The sequence below is a fragment of the Syngnathus scovelli genome, chromosome 9, assembly GCF_024217435.2.
Source record: "Syngnathus scovelli strain Florida chromosome 9, RoL_Ssco_1.2, whole genome shotgun sequence".
Taxonomy (NCBI): Eukaryota; Metazoa; Chordata; class Actinopteri; order Syngnathiformes; family Syngnathidae; genus Syngnathus; species Syngnathus scovelli.
The window spans coordinates 5,880,973-5,906,681 of NC_090855.1; the positions used below are offsets into that span (position 1 = coordinate 5,880,973).

The 25,709-nt window shown below is 37.9% G+C and overlaps 1 protein-coding gene across 8 annotated transcripts in view; it reads left to right on the forward strand.

The window, feature by feature from the left end:
- The window catches only part of cdkal1 (CDK5 regulatory subunit associated protein 1-like 1), a 250,989-nt gene that overhangs the window by 16,562 nt on the left and 208,718 nt on the right, over window positions 1-25,709 (forward strand). For all 8 annotated transcript variants that reach the window (XR_007483875.2, XR_007483876.2, XR_007483877.2 and 5 more), the window contains 2 exons: window positions 5,094-5,178; window positions 23,502-23,598. Coding sequence is in view for 4 of the 8 variants with exons in the window: in XM_049730254.2 (XP_049586211.1) it covers window positions 5,094-5,178; window positions 23,502-23,598 (182 nt within the window). In the remaining 4 variants the exon portion in view is untranslated. The remainder of the gene's footprint in view (window positions 1-5,093; window positions 5,179-23,501; window positions 23,599-25,709) is intronic.

A 25,709-nucleotide genomic window follows, 5' to 3' on the forward strand; every position in this document is an offset into this window, starting at 1 on the left:
TCATTTGTGCCCTGTGTGCGTGTATTCAGTCCCTCTAATGACAGTTGATTGCATTATCATCCATGCCTGAGTGGCTGCTCACCCTTCTAGACGGATAGACCAACCGCCAAACCCCCAGGCCCCCCTGTGTGTGTCGTGTGTGTAAGTGTGTTTCTGATAGTGTGTGTGTATCTGTGTCTATTTGTGTGTGACTTGATTGGAGGTGAAACTCGTTAATCCTCTAAGGCCCATACAAATTTGCCACGTCAGTAAGGCTCATGTGCACGCGCATACTGTACACTTGGCCCATATATCTTTAAATATACATACACATGTTGAAAGTAATTTGTCTTTTGATTTGTGCACACTAGTACGGGTCATGTTAGCTCTGGTATACGTCATAATTTAATAAAATTAATTATTGTGTATCCTCTTTCTTTGTAATGGTGGGTTTAAAGTAAATGTGAGAGGTTGTACCGTATTTTCCGCACTATAAGGCGCACCGGATTATAAGGCGCACCTTCAATGAATGGCCCATTTTAAATCTTTGTCCATATATAAGGCACACTTGATTATAAGGCGCACCTTCAATGAATGGCCCATTTTAAAACTTTGTCCATATATAAGATATATACATTTGGCCCGCGGGCCGGACTTTGAACACGCCTGCTGTAGTGGCTCAATATTGGTCCATATATAAGGCGCACCTGATTATAAGGCGCACTGTCAGCTTTTGAGAAAATTGGAGGTTTATAGGTACACCTTATAGTGCGATAAATACGCTAGGTTCAATCCTGAGCCCCTGTGATCATGTCAATGTCCTTGAGCAATATATTGAGCCCGCAGTTGCTCCTAATGCCACGCCATTCGTAGTGTAAATGAGTAGAGCATTAAAGCGCTTTGAGTGCCTTGAAGGTGGGAAAGCTTGATACAAGCAAATGCTCATTTACCATCCAAGAACCATTTATATTTGAGTTAAAGTCACCAAGTCGTCTTGATGCAGAGCACTGCGGTCACTCCCCCACACTGCCTTTCAGTGCACCTGTCCACTGAGCCATCCTGGCATCCAGCAGTCTGGTTAGCCAATAAGGCCAGACAGGCCTTGTTAGCTCAGTCAAGTGTATCTATTCACCCCAAAGCTACCCTTTGCACCAGCATGCTGGCTCCTATAACCCTCTATGGCACTGCATCCCAAGGTCAGCATGTCCTCTCTGTGTCGTGTGTGTGTGTGTGAAGATAGTAGATAAGAGGGGCCGTGCCGGGAGGCCAGCATTGAGATATGGGATGGAAAGGATGGGAGGGAACAAGACAGAAATGACAACACAAATGTGTTGGTGTGCGCGTGCGTGTGGCAATGTGTGGGGGATCGGGTGGAAAACTGGGTCATGATACAGTATGTGTGTGTGAAGCTCACGAGCATTGTATTGAGCCCCAGGGTGGCCGCTGTCTGCATCTTCTGTGTCTCTCGAGCATACATTTGCATGTGTGCGTGGACACACACGCACAACGGGGTTTTGGCAGTGGCCTTTACCTTTCAATGTTGTCTACCAGAGCTAAATGCTTCAAAGGGAGAGTCAGAGATACTGTGTTATACTTGTGGTGTCTTCGTCTCATCATGGTGGCTTTTAGCTCTTTTAAGTTGCTGCTTAGAAGATATGCTGTATTTCCATAAGTGCATAAGATGATCATCACATATTTACCATCTTGCAACAAGTAAAACATGCAGTTAGGCTCCCCCAAAACCATTCTCTCACAGCCCCCTGCAAAAGTAATATCTCATCAAATTTATACTAAATTGAAGCAAAACATTTTCACACTTGACAGGTTTGTTTTGGATAAAATGAACTCTGGTGCTATTTCTCAGTGTATGGTTTGTTCGATCAAGTGTGAACGCTATCATTCGAACCCCGCTGTGCGCCAAAATATTGGCCTGACAAACTCTCGGGCCGTTTGGATCTGTTCTGCTGAAATGGAAACATTACACGGACCAAAAAACACAGATTAGTGTTTCTGGAGCAGAAAGCTTAGGGAAATCAGAAATATATAGCAGTTAAGTCCGGTACAGTCGTCAGAATTGCCAGTGGTGCACAGAATTAAATTCCGTAGCTCTTCTCGACATTTGGGCTGTTTAAAAATAGAAATACTACAAGCCTATATAACTAAACAGACACATTGTTTTTGAGGATTGAGTTATAGTTTACAAGTGGACACCCGCTATTTGCAGGCGATAGTGACTGACAAAATCTGTGGATAATTGAAAACAGAATTGTAATTGGATATGGCTGCCACAAAAAAAAAAAAACATTTAGAACTAAGAGGATTATAAAGCACTGATGCCATGCATCTCGCATGTATGCAATCATGAGTACATGTTACGTAAACTGCAGTGGTACGTTACTCAGCACAAACCATTTTCACATGAGGTTTATCGATAGTATTAATTAGCGTTCTAGGTTAAATAGCAAAAAAAATTATGTGGTATCATGTGTGCAAACAAATGCATAAGTGCACGAGCACTTAATACAAATGGTAGTAATTTATGAAACTCACCTTTTGACATTTACATACGTTAGGTCTTCAGGTATACAGACAAATTAGCACAGTTGACTAACAGTGCAGGACATGCATTTTGACTGCAAAATTTTAATTTTGTAGTTTAGGTTCTTGGCCCTATTGGAGCCACAAAAGAAAAAAAATGTAAACAACTTGGTAAAGTAAGTCTGCAAGGAAGCGTACGAATTGAGTATGCAAAGAAACCTGGGTTATAGTACATGATATGGATCCATAATCGAGAGTGGCAATTAAAGATGTCTGTATCAAAGGGCCTCGTGCGCTGAAAGTTGAATCTCCAGAGATCTCTTTCTAACATCACTTTGTAAGATCTGACTTCTCTCGACTTCCCTGGACGGTCTGAAAACCCTAGAAGGTTGTATAGAATAATCCCCATGGGAACTGCATAGCGCTCATAAGCGGCATCATTCTATTGTTTCACACTTCTGACAAGACCGTTTGGTGTGCCAGACGTGCTGAAGGCTTTGAACATGTTTTGATACAGTTAAACAACATAGAATATTTACTTTTAGAAAAAAAAAAAAGATTATATTTTACCGATAGCAACAGCTGTCGACTTAATGAGAGCAAATCACTCAGTTTACACTTCCTGTTTATATGTTGTGCACATTCGCATACTTGGAGTTTTGGGAAATCATCTTATTGCCAGTTTGTTAGATGTGTTTTTTGGTGTGTGCATTGGTGCTCTCTGACACTCCAGCTGAGCCTCATCTCTACCTCTGCGGGGTGCTTCACACACCTGTGGGTAAATCAATAACAGACTTACAGCACAGAAAAAAAAGTCATTTTTTCATTTTTCTTGGCTTGTATTTGGATGGTAACTACTTCTACACATGCTCACTTGTGGCGTCGTGTTTACGTATTTGTTACAGTTATTTTGCTCTCTGTATGAATGCACTTGCTTTTAACCCCAGTTTTTTTGTCCACCAATCTGTATGTTGCTTTCACAAATTCACCCCCAACACTGACCCTTTCTCCTAATCTCCATAGCGAATGAAATGTGTTGTGACCTTGGGTACATGGTGCAGGCACACACACACACACAGGTCACATATGTGAATAACACACAGACGTACACTGTATGAATAACTTGCATATAAACACAGAGTCAAAGCACATGGACACACAGGGAAAGGTTGTCTTATTTTCACTGCGTGGGTTCAACTGCAATCTCTCTTTTACTGAAATACTCAATTTCTTTGAGGGGGTCAGCTGTTGGGGTCAGATGTAATATTTCCCATATATTAGATACCATATATATCAGAATTCATCTTTGGGTCCAAATGGAATTAAGTTGTGATTTATGTTATTGCCGTGTATATATACGCAGGCTGCAAGTATAACTCCTGAGTGCTCACCGATACTATAAAACTGATACCACTAGTTCTTGTGATACATAACATTTTTAATCTTTTGTTTATGTCTGATAAAAGGGAGAACAGTCACTGTACAAAACAGACTTTATCATTATAATACACCGACAACTCACTCTGAATTGGGATTATTTTTAATAAATTAATAGTACAAAATAAAACCGATAGCTGTCTAAATTGTAGTAAACTGAAGACCAAAAATAATACAGGTTTAATAATGTAGTTTCGTATCATAGCTCATACTACCATTCATACCACTTGATCTCTCCAGGTCCTCTTTGTTCAATAATTCTCAACCAAGTTTTTAAAGTACAGACATGCTCACAAATTTCAGGATGCTTGTCTTAACCCTCAGGGGTTTTCTTCATCAGATAAGTCAACAGTTTTTTGCGTACATCTGCAGTAACAACATTTCACATAATTGCCTGATGGCCATGATATGCAAAAACTGAGCAAATCACTCCTTTGCCATTGGCTACACTCCTATACCTATGCAAATGTTATGCAAATCCAACTTTCCAGGGATTTCCTAATCACAGCGTTTCATAGAGTTGTTGAAGGATAAGCATACTTACATGCTGAGTCATTGCAAGTAACTTTGCCACACTGATCAAGAAAACTGAATGGCAAACTTTGGAACTCATGATTGGCTGTTATTGTTTCTGTTGTCAAAGCATGTTCATTTGTGTTAATGTTTTTTTTTTTTTCTCAATCTTGCATAAACTCACAACAGCGATACCAGCAAATCAGTGACTTCTGCTGTTGCCTTTACAAAACCAGTTCAGATATGCGTTATCACAAATTTACACAACATTCAGGTGTGTTCGGCCCTCGCAGTGGAGGCTCTGCCGAACCCCCTGAGACCGACTCACCGAACCCCTAGGGTTCATTCGAACCCAGGTTAAGAACCACTGCTTTAGATAGTTGTGTCTTCCTTAATGCATGCGTTTCAGTTGATGTTCTGAAAAAAAAGGAAAATGTTGGAAAAAAAAAAAAAAAGAATTCATAAAAATAGTGGGAAGTCACACATCCAAGGCCTTACCTTTCTCCATAGACTAGAATGGCGCAGGACCAAAGTGTCTGCATAATGTGGAATGTCTATTTTTTAAAAATATTTCATCATAACCTAACTAAATAATGAACAACAATTTTTTTTTTTTTTTTTCCCAGATGACCCAGCCGAAGCAGATTTGTGGCTTCTGAACAGCTGCACTGTCAAAAATCCTGCAGAAGACCACTTCAGAAACTCAATCAAGTACTGAATTCCTTATTACTTTTCTCACCAACCTTTTCCATATTAAACTTTTTAATTACCGGTACTTGTAAATTTTGGTCTACAATCAGCCCACCTGGCCGTAACATTTGTCAGAACTGCTAAACGGCTATTTCAATGCACATTACACACACATGAGCGGAAAATTAGAGAAAGGGATGTACATTTGCATAAACGCCGTCAAATTAAGCTAGAAACTGTTTTGCATTTTGATTAATTTTCTTTCATCGGGGGCACACCCACACCCAGCGGATGTGCTTGTTGTGCCGTGAGAGCAAACAATGATTCACTGGGTTTGTAACAATTTTGGAATTAAATTGTTCTTAGCCCTCCCAGAAAAATTAACACGTGTAAAGTGAGTGTAGGTATAATTAAGTGCATTATTGCATAAATCATATTTTTTTTACAATGAACGATTATTGTCGATTATACGCTGGAAATTCAGAGCCTTTTTATAATAAGTAAAATGTTGGTTTCTTGTTTACAGGTTTAAATATTAGTGACTCAATCTCTTTCTGAGGAAAACAGCTAATGAGTTTGAGCTTTAGTGTTCTCAATTAAATATAGGCAGAAAGGGGTTTGCAAATCATTGGATTCTACTTTTTTCAAGTGGGGGGGCGGGGGTGTTGTAGAACACATGCATTTCTTTAGATTTTTTTTGTTTGTCCAGGAATCTAAAATAATAAGTCACATGTTTTTATTTTGTTCATTTTTTTACCATTGACGTTAGAAGCACATAGACACAGAAAGAATAGAGTGTGTGTCTGCCTTTTATTACAGCACTTGAAGCTTGCAGGAGGTACAGTATCAGAGCCCCCCCCCCCCATCCCCTTAATCTTTTCATGACTGTAAGAAATAATATGCAAGATGACAGATCCCCTTGCACTGCATTGCACTCAGTCACACTCTTGACCACTATGCGTGCGTGCGCCTCCTGGTACGAAAACCATGAGATCTTAACTCGCACAAACAAAGATTTGTCCAGTTTCAAGATTAATGTCCTCTTTTTTTCTTATTATTTTTTTAACAAGAGTGTTTGATGTTTTTGTTACAAGTTTAAAGCCTGCAGTCAAGCCTGCTGATCCTTCTTTGAGATTAAAGGTAAAATTGAGCTACATGCATTTGTAAGCATTCACCTACAGTGTTATAAAAGTGAGAGTACGTCAGATATGTACACTAAGAGAATAAATTACTTCTTGAGATTCCTCAATGATGGTTAATTAAATCGCATCGCACGGTAGCTTCCTGAATTCATATTGAATCATGAGATTGCTTTAGATTCCCATGCATAGTATTGGATATATTTTCAGGGACTTTCGTGAAAACTTAAAGGGATTTCAGACCCCTCTGTTATGGTTAAGAGAGGCAGAGTGTAAATACATTTTTATTACTTCTGGAGAACTGGGGCACAGCAGTCTTCCGTGCCAAGTATGGATGTGAATGTTTTGGAGGGTGAGTCTTTGAGAGAATGTGAGCAGATGGGGATATGACTTGTGTACGTTGTTCATCCATCAATCCACTGTATATTACGCTTACTCTGTGTGCTTTCTGTGCGAGCTGGCTCCCATCCCAGCTCCCATTAGGCTAAAAGCACGGTACAGACCGAACAGACACCTTGTTAATTACAAACTAATTCACACCAGGGGAAATTTTAAATCGGCAAGGAGCTTAACATGCATGGATTTCTACAAACCCCAATTCCAATGAATTTAGAACGTAGTGTAAAATGTCAATAAAGAAATCATAACACAATGGTTTGAAAATACCTTTCAACCTGTATTCAGATGAATACGCTACAAAGACAAGTGTCATGATTGGGGATAAAGGGAGCATCATTGTGGCTTGGTTGTTCACAAGCAGGGACATGAGAAGGTTCATCAGATTTTGAACAACCCCCTGAGTAATTAGTTCAAGAGTTTAAGAACATTTCTCTACATCCAATTGCACCAAAATTATTGAGACTGGTTGATTGAGATTCAAACCCAGATTGCCTGGCTGTAAGGTTGACGCACTAACCACAAACTCACGATGCTGCCACTTAAATGAAATATTTTCATCTTAAATGTTCAACCACATTGTAGGTGTCATCTAATTGTTTATTGGTTAAAATCATACCCAAATGTACGCTACAACTTTCCCCTTAAGTACTCACTTTGTTGTATAAACTGGTAATCTAGCAACTGAGGAATGCTAACAAGTCAATTAGGAAGGATAATGGGATGCATGTTTTAAAGTGCTAAAATTAATAGTTTATTTGATGTCAAACACCTTTCATATCATTGACTCTGATTGAGTTACGGAAGCTGTTGCTCACCGGCATGTAATTAAACAGCTCTGTTTGTGCCTGCATATTTTTTTTTTTTTTTGCATGTTAAATTTTTCACTTGGCTGTCTCCACAGTCAGTTTTATGACCAAGAGAATGTTTGCCTAATGAATTAGTACCAAATTCAGAGTTCTGTACATCAGTTTTTAAAACACACCAATCCCCTGTTATATTGAAATTCATTTCATTATCATTTTAATATTCATGAAGCAACCATGAGAGAGTGTGTGTGTGGGGGGGGGGACATTACTTTTAATTGAAAAGGGACACACAACACACAGAATGAACCCTTGGAATGTGTCCAAATTGTATATGCTTTGCTTATATTGTGTATTTAGCCAGATGTTTGCTCTGGTGCTGCAAGTAATTACTATGGCCTCTAGAAACGCTTTCTTGGCAACGTTGCCTTTGCAGACGTCAAACTTTAAACTCTTTTTGCCCTCAGTTGTTAAATATGTTGCTGGACAAAGTTTCTTTGTGCATGAACCCTATTACTTTTGACAATTTGGGCTTTTTAAATTTATTTCCTAACATGAATTTATCTTGTATTATTTTGCTTACTTAAATGATATTTTTTACACATTGTCTTCTACAGAAATATAAAAAAGTAAAGACAACACCATTTGACATTCATCAAGTTAATTTAATTTATTTGAATTTAAATGACACCATAAACGAATGCATATTTCATACCTATCATAGTTCCTTTTTGATCAGGTCAATATGATATAGTTTATCAGTGATGTTTCTCTCCTAACCGGAGTCTGCATCCTTCTAAAACATTTTAAAATGATAACCGGTATCACATTGGTGTAAAATATTATGTAACGACCAAAAGAGCTATTTGACGATCTATTTGAAGAAGGCTTCATTTCTTCAAATAGTGACTAATGCTATTGAATAATTCATATTTTGCATAATTTAAAGCAATCTTTTTTATTTTTTTTATTTCCTGATTTAATTACCCAGTCAAAGAGCATGCATGACATTTTTGCTTCATAGAGTTAAGAGTGGTGAATATGCATCATAGAGCTCTTAGCCACATCTGCTCATTAGTAAATTGCCCACTGATGTTGGGCACACAGTCAAAGCAACCGGGCGATTGTCAGGGCAGTAGGGTGAGCCCTCTGTATGTATTCTGCAGTGACAGTCAAGTATAAATTTCAGATGTACAATTGTACAGGTTTGATTAGGTCATATTATTTGTTGAAAATGTTTTGGTACGTTGTGGTTAGGTACAATAAAGACATTGTTTCTGCTTTGTCGTTTATAAATGAACTAAAAAGTGTGAGGCCGTTAACGTGTCATGTAGTCTGAAATCCGGAGTGACCTTTATATTTTTTTTCCTCTTTTACTCTGGGCAGTTTTTTTAAGTCTGTGTCCACTGATTCCCATCGACAAGACGTACGTTTGTCGTTGACTAGACACAAACGCTTGCATGCACAGAAAAAAATGCTGCTTAAGGGCTGGTTTTGGTACAACCCAGGGATTGGCATTAAATCTGTCAGTTCTGGAGGGCATTAGCCTACATTTCAGGGTAGACACAAACAAAACTCCCCACAGAGAAAGAGCAAGATGGGCAGACCATTGATGGGATGTAAAAAGTGTATTTCTGAGTTCCGATACTCCGATGTGCTGGCTTCAGTACTCCAAGGACCACACAAAAGTCAAGGGCAATGTAAAACAATTTGACTTAATTTTTTTGTTTTAGCTTAGTCTTGTCTGTTTTGTTGTTCTTTTTCTTTGGTTGTGTTATTATAAAAAAAAAAAAAAAAAGTTCTATCAATCAGTAAACCACATTGTCAATAACATGAGTGGGCACAACAAGCATTCTTCGCAATTGTGACCAAAATCAGCCATGTCAGTTTTCTGATTTATATGTTGTAAAGACCTTGAAACCTGGAGGCTTTGTTCCTTGCATGTCACGAATGGGCAGCGGCGTTTACTGAGTATACTATGTTCTGCTTTTCAAGTCTGGAAAAGTAGTAGATAAGCAAAGCAGACATCAGAAGGGATGACGCCAATGTGATGGAAGGCTAATAATGTTTAAATCCCTTTTCCTAATGGACTTGACTTTTATCAGCTCCATTGGCTTTGAATGACCAGGTATTAGTTCCTCTCATTTTCCAGAGGCACTGAAAAGTTTTATAGACTTTCTGCAATGGAATGTCGAGTCAACGATCATTCAGTTTATTAACAGTCTTACTACATCAATTTGGTTCTTTTTCATTTTTAAGCTATAACTTTAGGAAGGATACAGGAATTGTCCACACTCAAAAGCATCAGATTTAATTTTCCTTGATGATCAACATGTTTTCATACAATACTAAATAATAAAGTATTTTTTCCAGTGGATTTTTATCACAATTATATTTCAAATGTGTTGTGTTTAAAAGTTTTCGTTCATCAAACAAACTTGAATACCCACCAAAACAAACCATTTGGGCTTCAGCAATCGAACAGTTTGGTATTTGGATATCTTGCTTTCAATGTTATTGAATAAACAAGTATTCAGATTAATATTGTTGAACAATTCATTCAATTTGACATCAGAATCACATGAGCCACTTTTCCGGCTGAAACAGCACATTTCACGAAGCCTGGATCCTTAAAAAATGATCAGTACAAAATGCAAACCGGTTTTTGGCTTTAAGCATCACAATTTTCAGAATCAGGACCCAAAAGGGAGTCGTGATCCGTTTAGGGTGGGTCGCGGACAGCTTTTAAAAAAAACATGCAGTCGTTTGATGTTTCTGCTTCGGTACAAAGACGTAAACAGTTTCCTCATTGAACCTAATTGAGTAAGCGACAGGAGGTATAGGTTCCTCATTATAATTTACACCATGAGCAAATAAAGTGCAGCTCAGCCTCTGGCTAGCAGAAGTCATAATGAGTGATAGGTAACACCTTTGGAAAACATATCCTACGCATGCGTTGCCAGAGGCTATTTTTTTAAACAAAAGATGTTTTCTATTGTTCTTAACGTTCGTAAATGTTGGTGGTGACGATGTAACGATAAGTGAAATGTGGATCCCAGGGTGTCAACAGATGAGAATCTAAACCATCCAGGCAGTTATTAAACCTGGGATTTTACATTTTGTTTGTTAAAATTTAATATTTTGTTAAAAAATTGATAATATGAATTAAATATGAATTGCCTTACATTTTAAGATGTCAAATGCACTGCCAGAAATCTTAGTCTGTTTCCAAATTAAGGGACGTCATATCCTACACAAACTGGTATAGTACCGCGTCCGTGTGTTTTTGTGTTATGCTTAGTATGTGTGTGTACATGAATATTTGGTGACATGAATGGCTGCATAATCACAGGCTGTCACGTTGTGGCTGTGGCTTTTATAAGGCTTTTCAAAACAGCAGTCACAAACAACTACAGGCTTTTATCCGTTCAGTCTCAGATGGACGGTTGCTTTTAAGACACCCCACAGGGTTCCAGCCTTTTTTTCAGCTGAATCTCAATTGTGGGTTGAAGCCCTTAGAGCCCAAGTTACTGGTAATATAGGATTGGAGATAAAAAGGAGACCTTTCACCCTGGTGTATTGCAAAAGTCTGAGCACATTTGAATACCAAGTCAGATTTTGCATTTTGTCTAGGGATTGAGTTGGAGTTTAGTTTCGGTGCTTTAAGAACTCATTTAATCTAGTATATTGAATAGCTCAGTGAGCATATCATCCATTTTAGTTTTGAAAGGAACATGACAAAGATAAGAGAATTTTTTGGAAACAATGACTTTTTAAACTAGGCCAAGCATTTGATGTTGTATTATCCCCAATATTTTTTAACACAGTATTTTGAAGGTTAAAGCCATATGGCTAATATTGAAGCTGGTAAAGAAGAACGGAGGGAAAGTAGATATTCTTTCATTTATTCTGCATTCTCCCTTTAGGATAGGACAGGATGAGAAGTGTCTCATGCTAATAACTTTCCCTCCTTCTGCAGAGGGAGTCTCAATGTTGCGTCAGCTTTTAAGATACTTGGCCCATGATTGTGTCTTCTTAATAACATCTTAATAAAAGACAATTTTAAAAGACAATCTTAATAAAAGACAATTTCTATGAAATATCTTTAGACATCCTAAAATTATATTTCAAGTATTGTGATATTATAGTATTATGTATAATATGTGGCATTGAATGTTTTTTCAAAACATTAGAACCGATTAATGTAAAGAAAGACTCACATTTAGAATAGTAGAATTAGTCTCTGATCGCCACCATCAAAAAGTTACTTAAAATTTTGTAGAACATTTCAAATCTAAAAATATATAAATAAAATGTACTAACAGTGATATTTATGGCCGCTAATCACTCAACATGTTGGAAACTGCAGCATTCGAATACCTGTAAATGTCAATTCTAAGAATCCACATCTCTATCATCTCTGTCAATGTCAACTGTTGACACAGTAGTTAAATATTTAATGAAAAATATATTTTTTTCCAACATACAAAACAAAATTAATTTTATAATTACCTATTTAATTGGACGATCTACTCTCTCCTTCAACTCTGATGAAAACTTGAACGCTTAGATTTGATGAAGACATTTGCGCTATAGTACTTCTACAACTTGCCACCCTTTCTCTATTTACTATTATCATAATTTCTGAATTCTCCAGTTCTCTCTCTCTCTGACCAGCTACAACATACTGTGTGTGGGTGTTCATAATAAACCAGCTGTCAGTGAAAATGGAGGTCATTTTTCTTGCAATTAAGTTGGTTTTACTTTGCCAAACGGTTTTCTTTGCCAAACGTTTTTGATATAACCAGCTGTTACGCGAGATTCCTTAATTTTCTCTCCTTAGTAAATGGAAATTGATTTTTTTTTTTTTTTTTTTAAGCAACAAAGGATTAGTACTGTTATCGGAGAAAGCACAAATGCTGTTATTCAGGAAATTAAGTGGATGTGAGGTTCTCGTCAAGCTCACAGAAAAAAATCACGAGAATTGAGTAGTGATGTAACAGAATACATACAGATAGGTGCATACTATGCTGACATCAACCATAGCGTCAAATTCTTGGCATTGTGAGGGTGGAATGTAAATAATTGTCACTATTGCGTCACTCCAGGGGCCCAACTATTAGTATACAAGAAATAAAAAAGAAGTTTGCGCAAGCTGCTTAATTTGGTGATACATGCACTTAATGTGACAGCAATAACATTTTCTCTTGCAAAGCTGTTAAGGATCGAGAGTTTAGAAGAGTCCATTTTGATGTTTCAGGTGCTCCAGGTTTTTCCTTCAGGACATTTTTCTCTCAGCTGGTGATGACAGATGAGCACTCGGTCACACCATTACAGCTCTTTGTCTCTCATTCTCTCACTCACTCTACTTTTCCACATTCACTCGCTTTGGTGACTTTACGTTTTATACATCCTTTACTCAAAATTGGCCACATTTTCTGTGAGTTGTCTTTTGTCTTGGGTTTCTTAGTTGAAAACCTTGAAATACAGTGGATATAAAAATGCTGAAATTCCTCTTCATCTTCAGCTGTGTTGCAAAAGCTTAAGGCTAACACTGACTGGTGTTTAGAACGGCTCATAAATCTCTCCACGTTGGCGACATGGGTATCATGAAAAACACAATTTAAAGATGATACCACACAGATGGGTGACAGGTGTTTTTCACAGATTCTCAATGGTATAAATTGATTCCACCTCTGACCCAGACACTTTAGCCGTCTTGCATGGTGAAATGAATAGCAAAAGAACAGTGATTCTTCACCTTTTTGTGAGACATTCCAGACAAATGCAACTACTAGACAAAAAATTTCACGCTTGACCATTTTTGACACTAGCTGTGTCAGACAGCTATCAAAGTCACGTGACTAATGCTATCGACTAATCAAGATCTTTGATGAGCCCCAAAATAGGAACATACAACATCAGTATCCTCACATTCCGCAGTGTTAAAGATCTTAAAAAATCATATAGTGATGGTCTTAACTTTTATGACCATGACTGAATCTTAAACAATTAAAATTATTTATATAGCGATAAACACAAAATTATATGTAGTGTAAACCCACAGCATTAAAACAACAAATGAACAAATAACTAAATAAAATAAGTTGGCATTCCACTCCACTTATAACGTTTGAATCTTTTGATATTTTAATTTTAGAAGTACATTGAAAATTATGCCTCACAAATGTCTCAAAATAAGGTAAAAAAAAACAGTCTGATTAAATGGTGCCTTGACAATGACGATAAGTGCAAGGAAATGTCATTGCGTGAGATGTAGTTGATCTGGCAGGTGGCATATGGATAATACCACATTGACTCCGCGTACACACATACTACACACACACAAGCAGGCAGCACCTGCCTCTCCACCTTGCTTGTTCTTTTGAATTTGATGAAACTGCTTCAGTGACACGAACGATACGAAGAACAGCAATGCGGCGTAGAGATGAGAATCTGTTTTCACCATTTGTTTGGTCACATTTGTCAGCATAAAATAGTAAAGGTGGCCATTATGTACTTAAGCCGTGTTTTGTGTGAGAAGGTATGAGAGACACCACTGACTCAGGTAGCAGGTGTGTATGCGTAACAGCCAGCATAGCAGCTGCTGTGTTCCTATCAAGTATCTTTATATAAACACAGAGTGCTATGACACTCAACCAAACTGATGCTGAAACCTGATCAACCAGGATCCGTTCACCAACGGACAAAGACAGTGTGGAAACCACAAACCTAAGCAAACACGCTCTACTTTTAGCGCAAACATGACAGTTGAGTCACAGATGAGCCTAAACCTAAAGCCTTTTTTGTGCAGGTTTTTACACGCTGGGAGCTAAAAATGTTTAACTTCTGTGAGAAAAGTAGCTCATCCAAGGTGCATCCAGATGGATTTTCTCTGGTGAGCTATGAATCTCGTATTGTTTACTAAACGAGCAGTGACTGCCTTAGCTTTAACTAGCGGCAAGATATTAAAGACAACAGTCGTGCCCTCTCTAAATGTTGCCATGCACCTCGAGGGTGATGATTGTTAGCTGTATCGCTTGAGAAACTTCGAAATAACACACACTGATTAAGACCTGGGAAGGACACACTTGACTTCTCAGCGGATGTCACATCCATCCTCTATAAGTTAAATCTTCCAGACATGCTTGATATACATTAAGTCATGTAAAATGACAGTAGAACTTTTGACCTTTCAGTGGCTTATGCTGAAACCTCGAGGGGGATTGCAGAAGGGGTGCATGCAGCGAAAGAGAAGCAGGAGATGTGATAGAAATAGAAATAAATGGCAGCATGATGAGATGTTCAGCATAAGGATGAGGCATATATTTAAAGAGGTCAAAAGTGAAGTAATGGCTAACTTGTTGATTGGTGCAAAGAAATTACAGTCCCTGCAATAGAGCCGTAAAACCATTTACAGTTAACCATTGGTTAATTTAGCTTGATTTATTTCTTATTTTCGAAGAACGCAGATGGAGATTCTGCAACCGAGCCAGGAAACAATTTAAGCAAACAATATTTGGAGTGACACAAGCCCTAGGCTTACAACTTGGCCAAAGGTGCATGCACTGTATGTGCAAAAAATCTGATAGAAGCACGGGCACATAAACAGAAAGATGCCAAGCTCTGGAAGGCACGAGGTCATCGGGTTGGTGCTTTAATATACCCGGGGCAGTCCTTAACCTCTGAGGTGCAATGAACAAACAGACAGATAGCTGGAGATATACAAGGAAGGAATATTGCTGTGGGGAAATCAGGCCACATGTGGTATATGGGCTACTCCCTTTCATGGCTGCCTGAATATAATTTGAGCCCGGCAATGACTTTGACATGCAATTGTGTTGGTTGAGGGATGGTCTTTAAGGGACCACAGTGCACTTCCCCCCAAAAATAAGGGTCATTGAGACTATTGAATTTTGTTGTTCCACAAACATATAACAGCATGAGATGGGGTATAATCCACAAAAAGTATTTTCTTTTTTAAATGTGTGGATGAAATACAAATATTTGGATATCGGAGAGCCCAATATTGATGAACTATTTGATTTTCATACTTTTTCATACATAAGGTGCAATATGGGTGCTTTTATTTGCCGTGCAATTACACTGACTTGCTTTGAGTGGAACGGGAGAGGGGCTCTTGCGACAGTTGGAAACAAAGTTTGAATTTCGCTTCTCAATCTTGCGACTGTGTTATTACAGCATTTTCATTAGTTAAATGTGTTCTGAAAATCCTGTCCTGTTAAACAAATCTTTAAATAAGTCCTGTCATTTTTTACTTAGTAATACCCATGAGAACCCAGTCTACTCAAATTTATGACATTGTATTGGACCTAATTGGTTTTAAAGACATAAAGGTCCTTGTGCTGTATAAAGAGATTATATAATAGTTCCAGCAATAATCAGTGAACTTAATTAGTGAGACTTTATGTGCAGTACAGCAAATAGTTTGCAGAGATTTATGTTTTACTAAGGACAGTACAGCATAAAATAGGTAGGGGAAAGAAAAAAACCCTCAAGAATTCTTAAACACTAATTGCACAGTATAAAATAAAATCACTCATTAGGTGGCTTGATCCTTTTTTTCCCAGCTCCATCAATTACATCTTGAAAGTATGATCTATGATTAAAATATATCTTAAATAGAATTTTTAATCATCTCATTTAATTTGATTTGACACCTACAGAAACAGCCGCTTTATAAAGCTTACTGAATGAAATCCATTTGGGTTGACAAAGAAAAGGAGACTGCTTCTTATTTCCAACTAAAAGAAAAAAAAAGCTTTTAACAAGCCAAAAGTATGAAAAGAAAACACCTCTTCATTCAGCAATTTTGTTTCCAAACATTTCACCGCCCGTCAGCTTGAACCTTCCTCTTAATTGGTGTGAGCTCAAGCAGTTGTACACATGGGGGGTAAAGACATACTTTTTTTTACCCCCTCAAGTAATGGGGTTCTGCATAGAAATTTAATCAGACAGTTGCTTTTTGTGCATTGCGTGCTTGGCTTTTAAATGGATGTTATTTCGAATAAATAAGGCTGCGGTTAAATGCAAAGGCCTTTTAAAGGCACTGATGAGCCACCAAGGAACTACTTGAGGCTACGCTGGGGAGAAGACATCAGCCGGGGAAATTAACAGCTAAGTTAAGACGGTGGTGCTTTATGAGACCATTTATAGTCTGTATCGTCCCCAAACATTGCCGCTCTACATGTATTCACATATCTGCTTCCAGATGCAAGTGGAAGTGAACATGCATCAAATGTCTTCAAAAAAGAAACAGGCCTTTAAAAGGTAACAATCATAACAAAGTAGAACTTTCAGAATTCAGACCCAAACACACCTAGTGTGTACTTTATTTTTTTTTTGTAAGGTTTTTGTTCCAGTCTACTGCTGGACTTTAAAATATTCTGAGGCTAACAAATAGTTTGCTTTTTATGTATAACAAAATTGCCATTTTATGTTTGGGTGAGCTGTGAGCGAAGCGATTTTCCAAGATTTTTGTTGCATCCCAGGTCACTGAGCTTGTGCCCTTCCACTTTAACAAATACTCGTATGTAATAATTCATGATCTTGAAACCAATCATGGTTGTTTATGCTTGAACTAACTTTGCATTGATTCATTCAACCATGAATGCCCTTTCACCTCTGTCAGCCTGGCAAGGATTTGTAGTGCTCTCCACTTTGGGATCAATGCGCACACGCACGCATACACGGTTTGGTGTCACTTTGGCGTGTATTGTAAAGATACAAGAGGTAATGGCATAGATTTTTACATTAATGCTTTCACACTCTTCAGGAGTATCTTTAGCTCACCCTGTGACCTAATCTGACAAATGCCGACATTGAAACATACAGATCACGGATTGGCATTTAAATACATATCCTTGAACAAATTTGAATCTATAAATCTTAATTGGTTTGTCAGCACATTCTGATGTACAACTGTTTCTGTCCCAGGTTTTATCCTTTTAAGGAAAATTCTAATAATGTTTTTTTTTTAAATAACAGTTATTTAAAAAATATATATACTATGACTCTCTGGAATTAATGTGGGTCATAAACAGCTTTCATATATTTTACTTGTAGTCAAATCTCATAGGCGAAGTGTTTGTCAGGCATTTTAATTTATAAACCTATTTCCCCAAGAGAAACTCTAGTCGTCATGTATGCAACCATGTATTTGTCTACATTTATGTCGCCCAGCCTGTCAATCACTGATGATTCATCTTCCGCTGCTGGAAAACAAATATGGAAACATGAATAAAACATTAGAAAAATAGACGTATAGCTAAAGCAAAAGTAAGTACTGGTATTTGAGTGAATAACAGGATCCCTTGCGACATTGAAATTGGGGCAATGACAAAACTCGAGATGTCGAAGCCTGAAAAGTTTGTTACAGTGTTAAAAGTGGACTATAAGAATTAAAAGACAAAATGTGGCATATCCCCCTGCCCCTTTCTACTTGTGTTACACTTGCGCACACCAGCTCATATCTTAATTACTGAGGCTTGATGGGTACTTAACCTTGCCTCTCGCTGCTTGGGCTAATGCAGAGAGGTCAGGAGTGTGCTGATTGGCTGGCTCACTGTCAACTCAGCCAGAAACGACTGTTGGAGTGCAAATGAGCGGATGAGCAAGGGGATGAGACACAGCCGCAAGGACAAGGGAAAGGAGAGACACCTAAAAGAAAATGTACTTTAGTACAAATGCGAATCAAATCTAGCAGCTAAAATTTAAGATGTATTTTTTTTACTGCACGGAATGGTTATTTTCAAATTATTTTGAAGGCACTGTTGTTTTTTATGTATGTCAGTTACATTACGTTACGTTGTGTTATATTATGCAGTATTTCTCTTTTGTTATTTTTACTTTTTTGCCATTTTTCAGACGTCACATCTCACTCTAAATTGTTCCTGCTCCAAACATCCCTTTACCACCTTCATGTTTGTGCCGTGGCCATGTTAGGACATAGTAGCCATCTACCCATCGTCCAGAACACCATCCGTCTTGACCAGTTGTTAGACATAAAATAAATAAAATGACTTTAATATTGGCTTACTGCAAATATTTTTCTTGTGGGAATTATTTAAAGGGGACCAAAATAAAATGTATGCACAACTTAAACCCTTTGGACGGAAAGATTCTCAGTGACACAAGCAGCTTCAAATTCCTGGTTTGTGATAAGCTGTAGCTTATGAACAGCTGCTGCTTTTTTACTGTGATACACATTGGATGACAGAAAATTTCCCTAATAAGCTTTTATCTGAAAAATCCTGTTTGGTTTTGGAATGACACGCACGCTTATTTTAACAGTGCTGCTTAAGTTCTCTTGAAATGTCAAATGTTTTCATTATTTTTACAAGGCAGTGGAATCTGTCAAGCTTTTCATCAGCAGAAAAAGACTTGTCTTGTATAGAGAAACTAGTAAAGGTTCAGATCAAAACTTGAAAAAAAAATATCATTATGAACTTTGTTTTTCAAAATCTATTGAAATTGATATGTGGTTGATAAGAATGAAGCATACAGACCATAATCTTTATATAGCATAGCATGTGCACCATCCTTTGCAGTATGAACTTGAAGTATCTTTGGTGATAGTTGAACCATCAAATCATTTACAGGAAGACTTGTCAACCCTTTATTAATTCAGATTTAGTATATGTTTCTGTGAAACTGAATATTACTTGATCAGCATTTAACTGGTGACTTCATACAATCTTTTGTCATAGGAAAACTGCAGTGAAGAGAAAATTTTTGTTTTAACATTCATTAAGTTCACGACTGTGAAAATGTTCTGTTCAGAAGTTTAGGTCAAGTTACAAACTAAAACTTAAATGATAGAAGTAACATTTGCTTGTCTCAGTGCGTAATGAACTCGTGTGGTTCCCCACTAAGTTTGTGTTGCAAAATGGTTGGGGGTGTCAGACAGCCGGATGAGTCACTGAAAGGGCATAACTCTCATGTGCACAAACTTCTCTTTAAATAGAATTGACTTGAAACCCAACAAAACCCAGCAAGGGATCCTTGTTGATGTTCAGAATGCAATCTTACTGGCGTGCCAAGGGGATGTATCACTTTGGGCTTTTTAGGAACGAGCAAGCCATATGTTTTTTTTTTTTTTCTTTACTGCAGTTCAAGAGATTCCTTTCAGATGTTTGGCTTTTGCACTTTAGATTTTCTTAGCGCATTGACATCTTCTATATAGGTCATGCACTGTGTTGCCTTGAGTGGTTCAACATTGTATTTACAGTAAGGGCTTATCTAAGTCAACCTGATCAATTGAGTTAGACATTTAGTCTGGTCTAATTTGACTGATTCACTGTGTCCACTCAGCTGTTAAAAAACAGTGTGTACAGCATATCCCTCCTCACCATACATGAAAACTGTACATACCGCAGAGGTCATACATCTATGCATAGGCTGTTACATCGCCATCCGTGACTATGTTTAAGGGATGTGGTTTGTTAATACCATCTGTGGGTGTGCATGCATGCGTGTGGTCTTCAGGCAATGGAGAGCAGCAACATAAAGTTGACGGGGGCTGAAGATGTTTAGGGCGCGATGCCAAGGAAATGGGCACGCACACACACACACACATCCTTTTTCTTGTGATCTCATGGGACATCTGCTCTGGTCCGGGTCACTGGCAGCGAATGCTCGGTTGGGCTCAAAAGTATCGCCAAGGCAACCGCATCGCGTAATCCCAATCCATTTCATCCCATACGGGAACAGTGTGCGACCAAACTGTGCTGTTCCCCTCGAGGTGATGAGACAATGACTCTGATGCCGCCTGCTTACACGTTGTGTCAGTGATGTCTATGGGCAGGGAGCAAGTATCATATTGGAGGAATGTTGGGCCCGTTTTGGCAGGCGATGGTGTGAATTATGCAGGCGTACCTCTACTGTGTCTGTGATGAGAGTGTGAGTCCTTCATGACGAGCGCTGTCAAGAGAACAAGCTACTCGGCTACAGCTACAATGTCTACTGTCAGGCTTTCCTCGCTTCAGCAAGCATTTCAGCTTGTTGTACTCACCATTTTGTCATTAAAGTGGAGCCTCCAGATTTGAACAGCCCTGAGGTTGAAGAATTGGGCAAACAACCAAAATATGATTTTAAAGTTTCTCAACATCCGAGTTACATCAGCATATTGAACTGTAATCCAGAAAATATTGTGAGACATCAGTTTATCTCAGCAGAGCTCAGTTCCATCAGCATCAATTTTATTCACTCTGCGGTTTTGCACTTTACCTTGTAGTATAGACAATACATATATTTTTTTATGTTGGCTTATTAACAACATTATATTATAGTTGCACGTGTGGCAACCGGATGTGTATGGACCTCAACTAAGCTTTCAAAAACTTATTTGGCAACACCACTGTGGCAATATACAGTGTTAAACCTGACTTGATATTAGATTCATCCAAACTGATTTTGACAGAATAAAGCTTTTTAAAAAAAAAAATAAAAAAAAGTACTATGGTGGTTTGGTTTCGTTATGCGTTAAGTCAGGGGTGGGCAATTAATTTTTACAAGGGGCCACATGAAAAACCTCAGTTGTGTCAGAGGGCCACACCTACGATAACTTAAACCTGCTCAATTTTCTGCCATTGTAAAATGCACTAAATTATTTATTTTAAATAGCTGGTACTGGTAATTAGAAAAGTACAATTATTCTGTTTATATTGATATTAAGCTGTGTGAAATTGTGGTGTATAGGTCAAATAAAAACACAATCATTAATCAGTACAATTTATTCTTAACTTCTTTAACTTTTCCTCAAATGACAAAGCCGCTGCATCTCTGGGTGCGAAGTTTGATAAAAAGTCCTTGTTGGGCTTGCAATTTTGCTAGCAATGCATCAGCCTCTGATGCGCGTGTTTATCAGACAGATGTATTTTTTTCTCATGCTTGGTCGTGTAGTGGCGACTCAAATTATATTCTTTAAACACAGCGACCTGTGTACCACAAATCAGGCACAAGGCTTTACCTTTCATTTCTGTAAAGAAATACTTGGCAGTCCATGTCTTGTTGAAAACACGGCGCTCCTTGTCAACTTTTCTTTTCTGAGGGTCAGCACACATTTATTTCTCGCGCAACATTACTTCGCATTGTTCACCTTCACGCACAGCTCACATACACGTACGCTACACGGAAGTGCGGCGCCTTTCAAAAATAAAAGCAAAACAGTTGTATTGCACGCACGACACAGATTTTATTTTTATTCTTTTTTAAATTAAGTTGTAATCAAATATAATTTACGATTGGCCTCATGCGGGCCGGACAGGGAAGCACAAAGGGCCGGATGTGGCCCGCGGCCCGTATTTTGCCCAGGTCTGCCTTAAGTATTGGTGGTTGGTATCGGAACACTCTATGATTACCCAATTAATGGTCTGCTGCCAATGCCTAGGTAATGGCTTAATAAAAATAATGAATCCTGCTGCCTGTAAGTTGAATCATTATTTTACATAATCAAATACTGTCATAAATATCAGTATCAAGCAGGGGCCTAATGGCATCTGGAAAATATTTTCAAGTCAGACGAAACGTGTGACCTTTCTCAATGTTTTTTTAGTTGGCAGTGGTGTTGACGTGATAGCCCATCTTCAGTAGAACCTGGATCTAGATCAGTGTCTTTGTTTCACATTCTTCATTTTTTTTATTATTATGCATGTCTAACAAGCATTTATAATTGTGCAGAAATAGATGTTGAAATAGAAGAGATGCTAAAATGATCCTGACTACACGCCGGTCATATCTTAGACATTTGCTTTCATCCAGTGTGCTTCTGCTCGTTTTGGCTCCGAATTGGTCGTTTGTCGTCTTTCAACATGTTCTTTCTGTTTTTTTTTCTTTTATTTTATATTTACACACCCACCTCCTCCACCTCACTATCTTTGTTTTGCTGAAGAATACAAACACACTGTGAACCAAAACACAACTGACAGTTTGCATCCACTTTTATTACTCCTCCTCCTCTGTCCTCTTAATTCCTCCCTCACATTCATGCACCCCCTCACTCCCTTCGCCCCTCCCTTTCTACCTCCAGCTGTCAGGAGGCTTCATTATTAAAGATTCATAGTCGAGTCTGGGCTGCGCCTCCAAAAGCTTTTGTCAGACAGACAGAGTGTCTCAAATCTTACTGCCACTAACTGGAGGTGACATGGAAACACGCTCATGCTCCCCCCCCCCCCCCCCCCCCCCCCACCCATAAATGTGGAGACTTCACCATGTATAGTTCTGCCCACTATGTTTTATTTTATTTTATTATTTTAGATATAATGCATATAAATAGACAACTCTGAAGTCACTTATTGTTTCCAGGCTTGGCCTTGAAATTCCAGCTGTTGTCAACTGTCCACGTGGACAGTAGATACATGCGATATGCTGTGGTGTAAATAAATAATACTTGTGTTATTCTATTGTCCATCTGACATCAACCTTTAAGAGGATTTTAGATTCAGAAGGGAGCCAGTTTGACGTGTCAACTAAACAGACCTCTGAGCTGTTGCAATGTCATTTGTTGTCTATGGACCAGGCATCTTTCCAACAATGTTCTCTTCTTTAACCAATTTCTCCTACATGGCAAAATTGTTATTTTATTTAGTATTATCATATTTTCCACTGTGATTAAAAAAATAAATAAAAAATGTTTGGTTATTTTGCTCTCCTTTTTAAATTAAAGTAGCAAAATGTGTCATCTGCCTTTCTTGTGGCAAGAAACCAACACTGACACGTGAAGGCCTTTTAAGCATCTTGTCAACCATTTGAATGAGTAGATTAGTGGCTCTGAATTTTCCTTTCAAAAACAGTTTTTCGTGAAATGTCTAGACAGGCCTGGTTATTTATGGCCATTAAGTTATTTGCATGTGTGTTTACCAATTAGAATAAAGTCTTGTCAAACTGAGTGATGGAGGAGCACATTTTAAGTGTTCCTACTGATCTGTAATTTTGTTGGGGAACAAAGTTTTAATATATATGTTCCTTCTTTTTTCTTTTACAGAAAAGCCCAAGAGCAACAAAAAAAGGTGGTATTAGCCGGTTGTGTTCCACAGGCCCAACCTCGAATGGACTATCTCAAAGGGCTCAGCATCATAGGGGTATGTTTGCTAGTAGTTTGCCTTTATTCGATTGTACATTTGGCTATAAAATGTGAGTTTGAAGTAAGAGTCTTTAATTTTAAGCATTGTTTTTTTTTTTGTTTTTTTTTGTACATGCACCCATTGAAGATATTGCAAGCTATTTTTACAAGTCACTTGCAGCATGTTGAGTCTGGTTTGGTCTTTTCGGACCCCCCTGCTGTTTTGTGAATCAGTATTGCTCTCCAGAATACAAGACCAGTACCACTTAAATAAACTTGGATAGACAATAGAAAACAGGGCAGAGTTTTAGTTGTATGAGAAGAAATAAGATAAATAGCAATTCAAATGCGGAGAACAAGCCATGTATGTATTACCCAGCGAGTGTCTCTCTTTTGGAATCACAAATTTCAACCTCCGAAGCAACCATTGGAATAATAACATAGCGATAATTATCATTAGATTAATTGAATCCGAGTCTAGACAGCAAATCAACACCCCCCTCATCTAGAATGATCAGTAATATTATATTGCTATGGGTCGTAGTCTGTAACCAGACTATGTAATGAATCAGACCAGCTCAAGCTAAATTCCACAGCTGTCACATTTTGAAGAGTGCACATTTATGTATTGATAATACTTAATAATGATGCAAAATTAGTGTTTCCTGGCAAATGAACATTCATCAAACAGAAGTACTTGCTCTTTAATATTCATAACCATTATTGCAGTACTTTTACAGTTTTTCTCATCTTTCCCCCCTTATTTTTCCTTTTGGTTCATTACTTGTCCTGAGACAACAACATTTATTCCAACAATCTTTTGTGACTATTATGAAAAGACTACATTACAAACTATGGTTGTGTTCAGTCGTGCTTAGTTGAGTTCATATAAATATCAGGGGTAAATAAGCATTATTTCAGGTGAAATTAGATATATTTTACAAATAACTAATCTTTTAACCATACCTTGACCTCCAAGAACCTATTTATAAATTTCACCAAGGAACTTGAATGAAAAAAAAAAAAATAAATAATGTGCAAATTAATAGCTCAAGTTAAAACATATACGTGAAGTACTTTGTTGAAATTGTTGGTAAATCAAGCAAATACTCTTGGTCACTTTAAAATCTATTGTTTAGGAGTAGGGAGCAAAGATTTTGCATTAAATGAATAATGCAGTTCCATTTAAGTAAACATGCCACTATGTAACGTAATTACATTCAAATCGCATTCAAGTAGCATGTATGTTTAATATAATTACATTCAGATAAACAAGCTTGTATGCGCGTACGCCTTCAGGGCGCGGCAGAAACATCTGGGAAGTTTGCCACTGCTGTGCATCCTATTGTCATGAAGAGATTGGATTTTGTATTGATACAGACACACGTGCACACGCAAACAGACAGACAGAAACCCGTGCATGCATGAAGGGGCACATATGGTAACAATCACAGAGCAAGGCGTACCATTGCACGCACACTCCTTTCATGTGTCCTCTTATCAAAACACACAACGATAGTGACAGTTGGTGGTATATGAAAATCAGATTCAAAGTACCAGTCGTGAATTTTTGTTTAGTGAATCCTCTTAACGGCTAGGTGGGGGGTGCTTAAGACTGCTTTTGAAATAATTTGCTCTTGTAGTGTTCACATGCGCTACATGATTATGTGCTTTGTTTGTTTTGTTGTTTTGAGACTTTATTGTGAAATGAATGACAGTGTAAGTGTGCGCGAGGTACACAGTCACGCAAGCCCACGGTGTTTCACGTCGCTGAACCAGACATGTCACATCCTTTATCTAAGATGCATCACACATCTCCACGCAAACAAACAACAGCTCCGGCTTAGTAATCAGAGAATTACAAGAGATACATGGTGCACATCTTTTTGTACATCTTGCATGTTCTTTGTTCTTGTTTTTGTATTTGTCCCACATATGTACACATTTCACGCTGCCTACTATTGTTATCAAATTTTACAAGATAACAAAAAGGAAACCTCATTCAAAAAAAAACTTGTTTGGAATAGAAAACCTACATTCTGAATCAGTCAGGCCACATATAGAGGTGAACAAACATTTACAATATGTGAATGTCTATGTATGAAAATAAATACCAATGAAATATAAAAA